General features: G+C 43.8%; 1 protein-coding gene across 2 annotated transcripts; it reads left to right on the forward strand.

Annotated features, from left to right (window-relative positions):
• Window positions 1-4,825: 4,825 nt before the first annotated feature.
• CHRNA3 (cholinergic receptor nicotinic alpha 3 subunit) lies at window positions 4,826-15,497 on the forward strand. 2 transcript variants are annotated; one of them, XM_068204434.1, is made up of 6 exons: window positions 4,827-5,550; window positions 7,478-7,617; window positions 7,685-7,729; window positions 10,653-10,762; window positions 11,879-12,890; window positions 14,306-15,497. In XM_068204434.1, the coding sequence occupies exons 1-6, from the start codon at window positions 5,496-5,498 to the stop codon at window positions 14,432-14,434; spliced, it is 1,491 nt and encodes a 496-aa protein (XP_068060535.1). In that variant the 5' UTR covers window positions 4,827-5,495; the 3' UTR covers window positions 14,435-15,497. The 2 variants fall into 2 exon arrangements, with proteins under 2 accessions (XP_068060536.1, XP_068060535.1); XM_068204435.1 differs by lacking the exon at window positions 7,685-7,729 and having other exon boundaries at window positions 4,826-5,550.

A 15,497-nucleotide genomic window follows, 5' to 3' on the forward strand; every position in this document is an offset into this window, starting at 1 on the left:
GCTAGGGAAGCACGTAGAGTCTTAAAGTCTTTGGCAAAGGACAGACTGAGGCCCTAGACCCCCATCCCAGGACAATCCCACCACAGTTTGTTCCAGGTAACATGCAAAAAGAGAAGTGAGCTCCCGTCACTTTTCAAGTTAAACCAATCTCAGTTTTTCCTTGGGGTGCTGTGAAGACACACAGTTGTATCACCATTGGTAAGTACAACTAATGCCTGGTGAACAAACTTGAAATCCACTATTACTTGTGAAGGGGATTTGAGGCTCACCCTCCCAAGGGGATTAGTTGACACCTAAACCTGTGTTCTTCAACAAGCCACAGCTGAAGACAGTTCCAGCCCTACTTGCCTTCATTAAGACCAAGCTACATTTCTGCCTAGATTGCCATTCCCAGGCAGCCTCAGATAAGGACATAGAGTTAGCTGTCCCAAAGAGCTGCAGTCACACCTTTGTGTTATAAACGCCAGTCACTTGTTTCAAAAATTTAGAAAGTTTAATAAAAATAAAATAGTTATAAAAAAAATAATACAAATGTAGTAATAAAGGTTACACAATTAGAGTTAGGACAATTAATGAGACAATAACAGCAAAGAGTTACAGCCCGGGCTGGGTACCCCTCCCTGGACAAAAGTGAGCCAGGAAAAGGGGGGACCCTGTTAAAAGAAATTTTACTCCTTAAAAAGGGTAATCTGTTGCATATACAAAACACTTTATGAATATGCATATATTTTATTTAAAACAAGAAATCCATCTGGTACGTGTCAAAATTTTTCTATAATCCCCAGGTGCCTTCTAATCTAAGTCCAGCTTGAAAAAGTTCGTTTCCGTTGATAAGGAAAACCATAAACTCCTCTCCTTTGGAAAATTTATGGGTTTCTGTAATTGTTATCTCTGTGCAAAGAATTTTTTTATTATCTTCTCCTTTTCTTGAGCTAATTAAAAGAATACACACATAATTTCTATTTTAACTGCTAAAGCTTACAAAACTACATTTACTATATTATTAAAATGTTAATACAACATAACTTTCCAACCTAGCATAATACATATAGTAAATATCTGCATAGAGCCATATAATATGCATTTTTCACACTTTGCAATTGCTCCGAGCAGCTGCAGGGCTGCATTCTCTCCCGACACCCCTGCACCAGCGACACCCCTCCATCCCTGAGCCCTGGCAGGGCTCCCCACGGGCCTGAGCACTTCAGTGGGGCCGGGTGCCCGGCAGCCTGAGAAGATGGGGAAAAGCAGCACAAGTGGGGTGGGTGAGGCTGTCTTCAACCCCACTTTAGAAGAAGGGAGGGTTCACACTGTCACCCTCCCTTCCATTCCCCTTCCTCTAAGCACTGTGTCCCCGACACAGACAGGGCAGGGAGGTGGGGTGTCACCAGAGGACACAAGGAAAAACGACGCACCACAGCTTTGGTCACCATGAAGAGACTAATTTATTTTTTCTGACTCCAATCATTTATAGTTCTCAAAAGGTGCCAGTGGATTGGAAGGTGAACGTGCCACCTCTCCAACGACACTGGACAAACTACCAGTACATCAAATTTCTCCGCCTCTATGAAAGAATGCAAAACAATAGGTTGTTTACAGAAAGTTGCGTGAGAAAGTTCTCTACAAGAATGTAAATTCAGAAGGCTTTAGAAAATCCTAAGAAATCAGGGCGACATCGGGGGATAACTGTAGGACTGCCTGCCCTAGTGATGCAGGTACACCCTGGGATCACCATTTCCTCCTCTCACAGAGGGGGCAGCCCCCTGGCCATCTCCCATGGTGACCGGTGGGTGGTGTAAAGTTTAAATGGGGCTTTCCCCGCCTCAAATGTTTCCTTCTGCTTTTCACACCTAGAGGGTAGAGCTGCTCCTCTGCAGGCACCTGTAGCAACAGCTGTGAGGTGAGATGGGGCACGAACAGCCCCGGGAGCAGAGGGCTCTTCCCCAAGCAAGGAGATGCTGCGGTATGTTAGGCTGCATCCCAAGCACAGGGGCACGCACTGCCACAGCTGCTGAACAGAGAACACTGCTTTTCTGCTTACAGAGAAGGCACAGGGCAGCCAGTGCAGGCAGTGTAAAGGCTAAGGCCCTTTAAACATCCAAATAACGTTGAACCGGGAAGCTGAAAGAGGCAGTGCAGACTGAAACGCTGCAAGAGCTGCTGCACACTCCTTCAGGGCAGGAGGGAGAGACTCAGCCAGCCAAGCAGCTATGGATGCAGCAAAGCAGCTGCAGCCCCCATGTGCAGAGCACAGACCCCTTTCTATTGTTCTTTCTATTGTTTTCACCCAGCATCCACAGCACTTTGGGCTCTGTCCCACTCTTGCCCTCATTACTCTCCTACCCGTCTCCCTTATCCTCCCCCTCGCTGCCTGAATGCATCTGAAATGAGGCCCCAGGTGCTCCCATCTCAGAACTGCCCTTATCTCTATGAGCAGTAAAGACTGATAATGCTTGGCTCTCTAACTGCAGCCTTCAGCTGAATTATCCTCAGCACGGACAAAAGTTTTAGAAAGGATTTGGCAGCTCAGTTAGCAGCTATCGCAGAGTCCAGGCAGATGAAGTCCTCAGACTTGACAAACCCAGAAAAAGCTTTCGAGAGGCACATTGCTGGCCCCAGGGAGATCCCTGCAGAACCAGAGCTCCTCACCCAGGAAATGGTGGGCTCTCGTGCTTTTCATACACTGCGGCCACCTTACTCCTTTTTAATCATGAGTGAAAAATACACTCTTTCCTACTTATGTTCTTGGGAACCACCTCTGTATCCTTAGCATTTCTGGATATAATTTAATCCATATCAAACTTCAGAATGAAAAATTTCACTCAAAGTCCTAAAATTCTGAAAAATCTGACCTCGTAAAACCGCATTTTCCTATTGGCAAATCCTATTTTTGCCTAAGCCTTGGCAGCACCACCTACGTAATAGATAAAACTGCTCCCAGTTTAACTTGTCAAAGAATTACAGGGTTTTCCACTTTTATTTTTTGGCAAGATTTTAAAACTAAAAGACTGGAGAAAAGGAAATATCAAAATGTCTTCTTGTAGGCAAATATAAATATGATAATGTCTCAGCTCACTGAACAAAATAAACTTCAACATTTCTACTTTTCAGGGGTTTTATCATAATGCTTTCCATTAAAAAAAAAAAAAAAAAAAAAAAAAAAAAAAAAAAAAAAAAAAGAAATGGACATTCCAAATGTATTTTACACTAAAATTGGTTTTTCAGTGGTAGGGTGCAACCAGTCTTTGCTTCCCTACCAGTGAGGAAAAAACCTCTGTTTGGTTTCTCTCCATTCCCCACCATTGCAAAACTCTTTAATCCTGAACCAATCTTGCCTTCCATCAGAACATGTAGAAATTCCAACACCACCACTCACCACCTGCACCAAATGAGTTTTACAGGGGGACTCTCTCTGCAGCCCTGTAGCCACAGCAAACTGGGAACAACTGGGACCATCAATACCCCAGACCAAAGGTGGGGAAAATGTTCTTCTCATCACCTGAGTTGATTAAGATTTGATCTTAACAAATCTTAACAAAGTAAAACCCCTCTAATAGCAGCATGTTTATTAAAAAACAAGGCTGCAGAGGTTGTTACTGCAGGATCTTCCTGGGTAGAGCAGCTTCCCCCTACCCATAAAAATTCTTCTGTGTAGTTCTGCAATGCAGGTCATGGTGACGTGTTCTCATCACATCACCCTCCTCAGCCATAAAAATAATTCTACCACAATTCTGAGCTGATTTCACCAGAAGATACAGCATGGGATGTTAGAAACAGAGTATCTGTTGCCATACAAACACCACTGAAAATTTCTGTAACTAGGCAAATTAAGCTAAATATGTATATCTCTTGATGCTATGGCTCTTCGCTTTCCTCTCCAGATCAGTGTTTCCAAATTATTCAGGTTAAACATTGACTTTTGAGGAATACCAATTATAGTTTGATCTTTGAAGCTTTAGCTCATTTCTAGTTGGGATTAAAAAGAACAAACAAAATTCTCAGTTATAATGCTGGCTTATAGCAAGGAGACAGAAAGGGAAAACATTTAGCCTCAATGCCCTGGGAATGCAAAACCAAAAGTATCCACAAAGGGTTAAGCTAAAAGACCAAGCAGCTGAGTTGTTCTGGAAAAAAAAAGAAATAAAATCAAATGGACAGTAAAGCCTATTTCCTCCACACTAATAGAATTACAGAAATTATCATAAGACCATGTGTCTGGGGGACAAAGTGAATGATGCTCTGAGAGATAGGGCTAACAGGATAAACTAGCTCAGTGCCACGAGCTGAACCAGTCTGGTGCTCTTGCTCCCACTGCTACCTCTTAACACAGAACCAAACGGGGCCATTGCTCATCCTTCCCTAAGGGCAGACAGTGGAAGCACCTACTGGTGCAGCTCCCTGTCCCACAGGGCTTCCTTCTCATCGGTTCTAAAAACGGGGGTAGAATCCCATATTGTTCTCTCCCCCTTCCTCCTTTTACACAGATGTGTGCAACAACCACTGCACAAGCCTTGCACTACCCGGTCATTCCAGATGGGGAAGGGGCAGTACAAAAGGTGACATGTAAGTTAACAAGGAAGCTGATGGGCACCTGGGAAATCATGATTTTATGGCTGGACTTCAAACAGCTCCTCCTTCTTTCTAGTGTCCTTTCCCATGAAACAATAAGGTTTTGTGGGATCAGGTTGGGATCCTGTGCTCATATTCCCCTTCTCAAATTTCACCTTTCTAATCTACAAAATAGGAATGGTCCAAGACAGTCATTCTCAGGGTTTGGTCAAGTTTGATTTCCATTCAAAGCCCTCAGATTCTTGCTAGATCCCAGCTGCTATGTTTACCACTCTGGGCTCAGATCCCACCAATTGTGCATACCTTTAATTGCTCCTTGGGAATAGCATATCCTTTTTACATGGTCAAGCACCCAGCATATGCTCTTGGGAGATGAGACACAAGCAGGAAAAAACCTCAACAGCATAATTGGAAATGAGGTCCCATGATCTCAGTTCACTGCTAAATCAGGCATCCCTAATGTCGATATTCATTTCAGAACAATTCGATTACAAGATTTGTATTAATTAAACTTCCCCTAGCAGATTGGCATGAGCTTCTGATAGATAAGGATCCTGTATAGCAGCTGGCTGGAAAACTCTTCAGTGTTGTCAGATTACCAAGCTCATTTATGCACCATTTTAAGGACTCTTGCCCACCTATCTGTGCCAGAAGACTGCTCCTTGCCTACAATAACATCTGTTTTTCCTGCACTTTATTTGCCGTTGCCAAAGCTCTGACAGCCTGGCTAGCTGGAAAGGGGGCAGCACAGCAAAGCTGGTGGGAGCTCAGTGCGCAGAGCTGCGCTCAGGGTCCTGCCCGCTGCTGCTCGCAGGCATCTCACGCATCGGGGGAGCCCAGCCCTCCCTGCTCCCTGTGCTCCTGCAGTCCTGCCAGTGAAGCTCATCCTCAACAGCCTCTGTCCACAGGCAGTAATTCATAACACCATGGAGAGCCTGAACACTCTCCTTCTGACTGCTGCTGTTTGCTTTCTCTGTCAAGGTGAGTGATCCTTAATTTGTTATTCTTGATGGCAAAGGGAGGGTTGAAAAGGGGAAGAGGAGATGGTTTTAGTGCAAATTATTTTTAAGAAGTGCAGAAGCGCTCTCCAACCTAAGGGGCAAATGTACAGAATTGTGGTACAGCTCTTTCTGTTACAGAGCTTGTTGTTCGTTGGGGGAGGGGGGTTGGGGGGTGTGGGGTGTGTTAAGTTTATCCTTACAAAGTAGTTAACTAGTCCTGATTAAAGATGCCAAACAGGACACATAAAGGCATTTTAACATGTAGGAAAAGCACCTCACACATAAGGGTGTGGTTTCACATATTGCAGAGAAGACAAGAAAGTGACAACATTAAAGAGCTTTAAGTATGTGCTGCAAACTACACATCTCTCTGCAGATATGGAAAGCATAAAATAGTTAAACAAAAAAGCCCCGCATGAATGCACTTCTCTAGAAACAGTGCATGCTAGATTTAATTAGAGTGCTGGTACCGTGTAAAAAGGCTGGCAGTTTGGGACTGACTATAATAGTTGTTAAGATTTAGATTTAAAATTATTTACCTAAAAGATTGGGGGGTATTTATTCCAGGAAATCTCAATCTAAGAGATAGAAGATGTCAAGAAATAATATGGGCAAGACTGGCAGTTAAAAATTGTTCATTTTTTAGTTAGCAAGTTGGCTTGAATGATTTCACTAGTCTGAAAACAAAATTGCACTCCAAGTGAACAAGGGAAGGCACAAGGGGTTAAAATCAACCAAACAAAACCAAAAGAAAACAAAAGACCTTTTAGCTGAATAGTTTCACATGAGGGGAACCCTTGTCTTAGGGACAGGTGAGGTCTCACAGATTCAAAAGTAACACCTTCTTTGTGTAGTCTGTCACCTGCAGATAATTCTGCCTCCCTCCTTCTCTACTAAAAAACAACTGGCAGAAAATAAACATGTCCTTGCAAATATTCATATTTCATATATATCCATATTTCTGTTTCAAAGGAACTGTAGAATATGTTTCAACAGACTTCGGTTTGTGCCTTTGCCAAATTTGCATAGTGCTATACATTAATGACAAAACACTTTTTCTGGTGTATCAGTTGGAATTCATGAGCATGTGTTGTCCAGAAGAGAGTTTAAGAGATAGCCCTCTAAAAAGAAAAGGTCACTGGCTCTAATAGTGTCAGGATGGTTGTTGCCTAGAGAGTTGGATAGTAAAATGGGCAGTGTAAAATACAGGCTCTCACACCTTATCCTGAAACAGGTCAAGTACCTTGTTGTTTAAGAATTTCAGTTTGAGGCTTTTTTTGTTGGCTACAGGATACGGTGAACTGCATTTTATGAGTGGTGAAAGGACAATAGGACTCTATTATAAATAAAAACTACTTAGAATAATAAAGGAGTAATTAGCATATTTCTTTGTGTGCTGTGTCTTTGAATGTAACAGTTAATAAAATTTTAATCCTTTTAAAAAAATAATTCTTAAGAAGTAGGCTGTTGTCCTCACTGTAATCACACAATCATGACTCAGACTAGAAAGCAAACTTCTCATTTCCTGGGACTCCTCTTACTGCGAGGCGTTCTTACCCTTTACCAGAGGCCTGGTCTGTTGGGCTACACTCTCCCTTTCCTCTGCTCCTTTGCCAGGTCTGGGGGACTGGGACTGTGAGAGGAAAGGGCTTTTGCACCCCAGTTCCTCAGTAATTCCCCGAAACTATTTCTTTAACTCATTTGCAGACGTGTGTTAGAAAACGTGTGTCACAGCATTACCTTTCACTGCTCTCCTTCTCGCAGGCCCAAGCGAATGCCCCGTGGCACACTCGTCCCCGCTTAGGAGGGGCTGGGGCTCTGCCCAGGGATGCTGAGCACTCAGGGCAGCTGCGGGACAGCCCTGCCCTGCCCGGGGCTGGCCCGGAGCTCACCCGTGCCCTCCGCAGGCTGCGGCGGCTCCGAGGCCGAGCACCGGCTCTACGCGGCCCTCTTCAAGAGCTACAACCAGTTCGTACGCCCCGTCAAGAACGTCTCGGACCCCGTCATCATCCAGTTCGAGGTGTCCATGTCGCAGCTGGTGAAGGTGGTGAGTACCGGCCCGCCGGGCAACGTGGCAGGGCCGACGCTTCTCCCGACACGCCTCTCTTTTCCAGGACGAAGTCAACCAGATCATGGAAACCAACTTGTGGCTGAAGCACGTAAGTAGCGCTCAGTGCCAGCCCAGAGGGCACCAGCTCACTGCCCCTCCGGCGCGGGAGCGTTCCCGGCTCCGCCGGGGCGACCCGGGGCCACAAGAGCCGCCCGCCCAGAGAGGCGTCTGTGGGCTGCGGGAGCACCGGCCTTGCGGGGTCGGCGCCAGGCTCGGATCCCGCGGAGCACAGACGTATCCCAGGACAGCAGCCCTGGGCGGGATGCCGGGACAGCATCCTTAGGCAGCATCCGGGAGAGCAGCCCTGGGCGGGATGCCGGGGAGAGCAGCCTTAGGCAGCATCCCGGGACAGCAGCCCTGGACGGGATGCCGGGACAGCATCCTTAGGCAGCATCCCGGGAGAGCAGCCCTGGGCGGGATGCCGGGAGAGCAGCCTTAGGCAGCATCCCGGGACAGCAGCCCTGGGCGGGATGCCGGGACAGCAGCCTTAGGCAGCATCCCGGCACAGCAGCCCTGGGCGGGATGCCGGGACAGCATCCTTAGGCAGCATCCCGGCACAGCAGCCCTGGACGGGATGCCGGGAGAGCAGCCTTAGGCAGCATCCCGGGACAGCAGCCCTGGGCGGGATGCCGGGACAGCATCCTAGGCAGCATCCCGGGAGAGCAGCCCTGGGCGGGATGCCGGGACAGCATCCTTAGGCAGCATCCCGGCACAGCAGCCCTGGGCGGGATGCCGGGAGAGCAGCCTTAGGCAGCATCCCGGCACAGCAGCCCTGGGCGGGATGCCGGGAGAGCAGCCTTAGGCAGCATCCCGGGAGAGCAGCCCTGGGCGGGATGCCGGGAGAGCAGCCTTAGGCAGCATCCCGGGAGAGCAGCCCTGGGCGGGATGCCGGGAGAGCACACCCGGCTCCCCCGCTCTGCGCCGGCCGTGCCGCCCGGGCCCTTCCCCGGGGCGCTGCTGCCCCCCAGCGGCCGCCGCGCCGCCCGGCAGGCGGGGACAGAAACGGGAGCGGAGCAGAGGGGACGGGAGGGGAGGGGAAGGGGAGGGGAAGGGGAGGGAAGGGAAGGAAGGGAAGGGAAGGGAAGGGAAGGGAAGGGAAGGGAAGGGAAGGGAAGGGAAGGGAAGGGAAGGGAAGGGAAGGGAAGGGAAGGGAAGGGAAGGGAAGGGAAGGGAAGGGAAGGGAAGGGAAGGGAAGGGAAGGGAAGGGGAAGGGAAGGGAAGGGAAGGGAAAGGAAAAGGAAAAGGAGAGGGAAAAGGAGAGGGAAAAGGAGAGGGAAAAGGAGAGGGAAAAGGAGGAAAGGAAAGGAAAGGAAAGGAAAGGAAAGGAAAGGAAGGAAAGGAAAGGAAAGAAAGGAAAGGAAAGGAAAGGAAAGGAAAGGAAAGGAAAGGAAAGGAAAGGAAAGGAAAGGAAAGGAAAGGAAAGGAAAGGAAAGGAAAGGAAAGGAAAGGAAAGGGGGAGAGGAAAAAGGAGAGGAAAAAGGAGAAAGGAAAAAGGAGGAAAAAGGAAAAAGGAGGAAAAAGGAAAAAAGGGGGGAGAAAGGAAAAAGGGGGAGAAAGGAAAAAGGAGGAGAAAGGAAAAAGGAGGGGAAAAAGGAGAGGGAAAAAGGAGAGGAAAAAGGAGAGGAAAAAGGAGAAAGGAAAAAGGAGAAAGGAAAAAAGGAGAAAGGAAAAAGGAGGGAAGGCAAAAGGAGGAAGGAAAAAGGAGGAAAAAGGAAAAAGGGGGAGAAAGGAAAAAGGAGGAGAAAGGAAAAAGGAGGAGAAAGGAAAAAGGAGGAGAAAGGGAAAAGGAGGAGAAAGGGAAAAGGAGGAGAAAGGGAAAAGGAGGAAAAAGGGAAAAGGAGGAGAAAGGGAAAAGGAGGAAAAAGGGAAAAGGAGGAGAAAGGGAAAAGGAGGAAAAAGGAGAAAGGAGAAAGGAGGAGAAAGAAAGGAGGAGAAAGGAGGAGAAAAGAGGAGAAAGGAGGAGAAAGGAGGAAGGAGGAAGGAGAGGAAAGGAGAGGAAAGGAGAGGAAAGGAGAGGAAAGGAGAGGAAAGGAGAGGAAAGGGAGGGAAAGGAGAGGAAAGGAGAGGAAAGGAAAGGAAAGGAAAGGAAAGGAAAGGAAAGGAAAGGAAAGGAAAGGAAAGGAAAGGAAAGGAAAGGAAAGGAAAGGAAAGGAAAGGAAAGGAAAGGAAGGAAAGGAAAGGAAAGGAAAGGAAAGGAAAGGAAAGGAAAGGAAAGGATGGGAAGGGAGGAAAGCAAGGCTGCTACGCCTACTGCAGTCGCAAAATACAAGATTTTTGTTCTGGAGACTTCCAGATCGCTGCCTTGGCAGACATCAACGCAAAGGAAGCACCTCGGCTCGGAGGTCCCGCACAGCGCCACTTGGGGCTGGTTAGCTCCCCTAAAGTGACAACAAACGAAAAATGTGTACTTCATGAAAGTAGTTTTAAAAATGCAGTTACTGTTTCAGTCGGCTTAGTAACGAACTTAGCTCCCACCTTCAGCTTGATATTCAAGTTCGTTAAAATGGAGTTTAACAAGCGCTAGTGACAAAGTAACACGCTGGAGCTCTCACTGAGCCAAGGTCCCTCAACTGATGCTCACAGCTTGCACCACCAGCCTTCAGGAAGTTATTTTCATTGTCCCATAGATACCTCCTTTTTTGAGATCAAAGTTTTTATTACAGTCCTACACTCTCTGAAAAGAGAGTGTCTTATTCCTTCTTTCAGCTTGTTCCAGCTACTGAGTAGGCATTCCTGGACAGCCATATATATTTAAGTCATATATGTATATAATGTCTAGATATCTAGGCCCTCCTACAATCTGCATATGAACAAACACCACACATATGTGTTTGTTAAAGAAATAGCTAAACACTGCAGTATCCAAAATAAATCAACCCAGGAAGTGATATGACAGCACTTGGTTCAGATCTCGTCCACTGAATTTTAGTTTCTTCACAAACCTAACACAGACTTATTTCTACCATAATTAGATCTGGAATGATTACAAGCTTCGGTGGAATCCAGCAGACTATGGAGGTGCTGAATTCATCCGAGTTCCATCTGGCCAGATCTGGAAGCCAGATATTGTTTTGTATAACAAGTAAGGCTCTTGTGTATTTACCTTCTTAATTCAGGGAGAGAGGGGTGATGTTACCAGCTCTAAAAAAGTCAGCAGCAAGTTCACAGAATGCACTGAAAAGCTGCTTTTCAATGCACCTGTGTCCTGCATCCCCCCCATTGCTGTTCTCACCTTTATGCTGGCTATGTCAGCATCACTGGGCAGGAGCCAGCTCTAACCTGGAGCTGCAAGTGAGCAGGCCAAAGTGAACTTAGCTTTTCCCCTTCACATGCCCCTGTGAGTCACAACTTTAACGGAAAGAAATGCAAATTCTAGCTTTTTAGCAGTCAAATTCACAATTTGACACCTTTGACAAATAAAAGCCACAGATAAAGTTTACTTTAGATGTCAATTTCTGAAACTGTAAAGAGCCAAACCATAACGAAATGAACCTGTAAGAACACAATTCTCATAGAAAATGGACTCAGCTACACAGATCCAAAACTCAGACCAAATCACTGTTGGTCTGTGGATCAACAGTGATGACACACCTTTTCTAACTGGGCCTTAAAACTTTAAATTACCCTTTAATTTTACTTTTTCATATATTCAACTGGATCATATAAGTTAGCAAAGTGGGACTTAAAATAACATCTTACCAAATACACTCCTTATGCAAAGATACATCCAACCTTAATCCCTCCTTCCCTAGTTACGACCTGCACTGTCCATGGAAGAGGTGGAAATACCAGTAATATTCTTATCACCCCATGAGTTCCGATGTGCTTGATCAATCTAGAATAGAATAGTATGAAATAATTCAGTTGGAAGGGGCCTACAAGACTCATCTAGTCAGACTGCCATTTGCAATCTGTTATTTGCCATTTTGAATATTGATTGCACCAAGCCATGCTATTAATAGGAGAGAATATTTGCTTTCAACTCCTCCCTGGTGAGTTTACAGAGCTGTTTGTAGCAGTTTAACCATGCATATTTATGATGGTCACCAAGTCAGGCTTGCATGAGCAATTCAGCTCCAAGTAAACAAGTAATGGCTGACTTCCAAAACAGATTAAAGAGTTCATGTATATGATCTGAATGTATGAAACTACCTGGAGTAGATAATTCTAATTTTTGCTATTTTTAATTGCTTTACAGTGCAGTTGGGGATTTCCAGGTTGATGACAAGACGAAGGCCCTTTTAAAATACACGGGTGATGTGACCTGGATACCTCCAGCTATATTTAAAAGTTCATGTAAAATAGATGTAACCTACTTCCCATTTGATTATCAGAACTGCACCATGAAGTTTGGTTCCTGGTCTTACGACAAAGCCAAAATTGACTTAGTTCTAATTGGCTCTACAATGAACCTGAAAGATTACTGGGAGAGCGGGGAATGGGCTATAATTAAAGCTCCTGGGTATAAACATGACATCAAATACAACTGTTGTGAAGAGATCTATCCAGACATCACATATTCTCTTTACATCAGGCGTTTACCTTTATTTTACACTATCAATATGATTATTCCCTGTCTGCTGATTTCTTTTCTGACTGTATTAGTTTTCTACTTGCCCTCAGATTGTGGTGAGAAGGTGACACTGTGCATATCAGTGCTTCTCTCTTTAACAGTGTTCCTTCTTGTTATCACAGAAACCATACCTTCTACTTCCCTGGTAATTCCCCTTATTGGGGAATACCTCCTTTTCACCATGATATTTGTAACTCTATCCATTGTCATTACAGTATTTGTACTAAATGTGCACTACAGAACACCCAAGACACACACAATGCCCGTGTGGGTGAGAACCATTTTCTTGAACTTACTTCCCCGGATCATGTTCATGACAAGGCCTGCCAGTGATGAAGAGAATAATCAGAAGCCAAAACCATTATTCACTTCTGAGTTTTCAAACTTAAATTGCATCAATGGCTCCGAAACCAAATGCTGCAAAGATGGCTTTGCTTGTCAAGATACAGCATGCAGCTGCTGTCAGTATCAGCGCACGAAGTTCTCGGATTTCAGTGGCAATCTCACTAGAAGTTCAAGCTCTGAGTCTGTAGATCCTATGCTTTCATTTTCAGTTCTGTCACCAGAAATGAGAGATGCTATTGAAAGTGTGAAATACATTGCAGAAAATATGAAAATGCAGAATGAAGCAAAAGAGGTAAGAAGGTATTTTACTGTTACTCAAACTGCAGATATCTTTTGCCATTAGACTGTTTGGTAAGAAGAAGATCTCAAACAAACAGACAAAAAAGATAAAAGAGACCATTATTTTATACCAGTAAATTACTGGTATAATACAGCTGTATTATAAATATGTGTAATTTTGAACTTATATAATTGAGAAGCAGCTTTGCTGCCCAGTGATCTCTTTATTGACAATATATATACTGAGTGAGGCACTTTAAGGGGAACATACCAAAGCACCCACCCCGTGAGCGTTGAAGCTAGAATTTTCCAAGTTATAGTCTTAACAGTGGAATTTGCTGACCCTATGGCCTTCAGAAAGTTACATTCTCCCTCCCACAGCTTACCATCAACAACAGAAATGTTAGAGTGAGTGTCCCTCACAGTGATGATGGTGCTCATGCTGTTGCTGCTGCAGAGTAAAGTGCTGTAGCTAAATGAGGCAACTTCCACAAGACAGGGACCAGAATCTTTCATAAAGCTGCATCTTAATACAATAAAGGAGAAAAAAAAAAGAATTTTTTTTTTCTACCATATTCCTCAAACATACTACGAGCAGTAGCTCACAGTTTTTAAATTGCCAAACTATAGCACTTCATTCTAACTTCACTTTGTTTATATTTAAATCAGAACTCTATTTAGATTTAGATGGTACAGAAGATACAGGGTTGCTTTGGGTTTTTAAGTTTCCCTTAACAAACAAGTTCTAAGCTAAAAAGAACAAATTTCAAAGCCAACAAGTTCTTTTCTTATAACTCTCCAAGAAAAACAAAAAAATGAATTGTAATCTTAATAGTAACTAAAAATGATCACTGAGTTACTATTAATATATAACATATAGAATACTTCATTGTTACTCTTGCTATAAAATTCACTGTAAAAAAAGAAAATTAGAAAAATCAGGTGTTTTTTGAAACTTGGTTCCCTCTATACATGAAAGGTACATGAATTTTACATCATGCATGAAAACAGTCAAATTTCAATGTGACATAATAAAGTACCAAATAATTATATACTGGTTAATCTTTGCTTTTTCCATACTACCTAAAGGCCAGTAGGATCAGACTGTTTCAGTAACGTTTTCTGGACAAACCTGTTCATCTAAGAATGTAAAGCTTTACACTTTCATTTTTGGAATAGAGAGGTTGGGTCTCCTAAAGTCCTATTTCTTGGTGAACAACCTTTTGGATTTGAAGCAAAGAGCATATTCAAATAAAGCTTCTTCAAGATGAATTCATTTGTTAGAGAAAACAGATGTCTAAGTTGTGTATTCATAAGGATATCTACATACAGAAAAAACTGTGCTTCTTGTATGAAATAGTATTATTGCTAATGCAACTTATTCACCTAATAAACAGGACAACTTGCCATTCTTTTTTTTTTTTTCAGATTCAGGATGATTGGAAATATGTTGCCATGGTAATTGATCGTATTTTTCTATGGGTTTTCATCCTGGTATGTATTCTAGGAACAGCAGGATTGTTTTTACAACCTCTGATGGCTGGAGATGAAATGTAAAAATTAAATAAAATATTGTGAAATCAGATAGAACTGCCAATCAACTCCGCATCCCTCTCCCAGCATCTCATGTCTCTTCCATGTAGCAGAACAAGGATCTCTCTTGGCTTCAACTTCACTTGACCAAGGCAGCTTTGTTCAAAATGCAGAAAAAGGAATTATTTGGAACCTTTATGACAACTGATCTCAAAGTAATACACGCTATGCTTTACAGCTACTTCCTGCAATAACTGAAGAAGACGGAGGCAGTGTGTTAAACTTTATAGGAATGATTTAAGAAGGGGTTAATAAAGAAATGGAAAATTACATGAGTATTTGGAAAGTCAAGATGAGCTGAATGCTTTGGGCTACTAGGTTTGTTTTGTAGTCCAGTCCCGAGCTTCCTCAGAGCATGCCAGGATCTTCTGGAAGCAGTTCATAGAGAGGTCCATTAACACCGTCACAAGGAGAGAAGGTGGGAAGCACAAGAAGGTGGAGTGCAGACATTGCCACCTGCTGCACAAACTGACCCACACAATGGCAAGAAAGGACTGAGGAGGGGCTTATTACAAAAGGAAAAAAATTGGTAAATAATAGATGATGGTAATAAAGCAGCCATAAAGTAAATTCTGTGTATCTCTAGATTGCAACGTATATGAAGGCTGTCAGGAAAAAAACCTGCTCTAACCTAATGATGTTTAGAATTGTGTACAAGTAAAACACACAGTTAGACAGTCTGCAAGTGATGCAAAGGATCAAAATACTCGGACAGAAATAGTTTGGATACAGAGGCATCCTGCTGTAGTGAAGCGTTTTATGCAAGGTAAGGCAGGTAGACAAAAATAGTCCTGTAAAGTGTGCTAAAATCATTGCTTAGGCATATATAGCTTCTCTCTTTTTTTTTAATCAGTAACTGCAGATTATTTAAGAGCATGAATAAAGAATGCAACAAAACACTGTAATCAGATAATATTTTTTAAAAATATGAACTGTTCTCTCTGTACCAAACTGAAAACTTTGTGGAAATACAGTGTATCAAGTGATGTAACATTTATGAAAATAAAGAGAATCAAACTGTTGAAAA

The sequence above is a fragment of the Anomalospiza imberbis genome, chromosome 13 (assembly GCF_031753505.1).
Source record: "Anomalospiza imberbis isolate Cuckoo-Finch-1a 21T00152 chromosome 13, ASM3175350v1, whole genome shotgun sequence".
Classification (NCBI taxonomy): Eukaryota; Metazoa; Chordata; class Aves; order Passeriformes; family Viduidae; genus Anomalospiza; species Anomalospiza imberbis.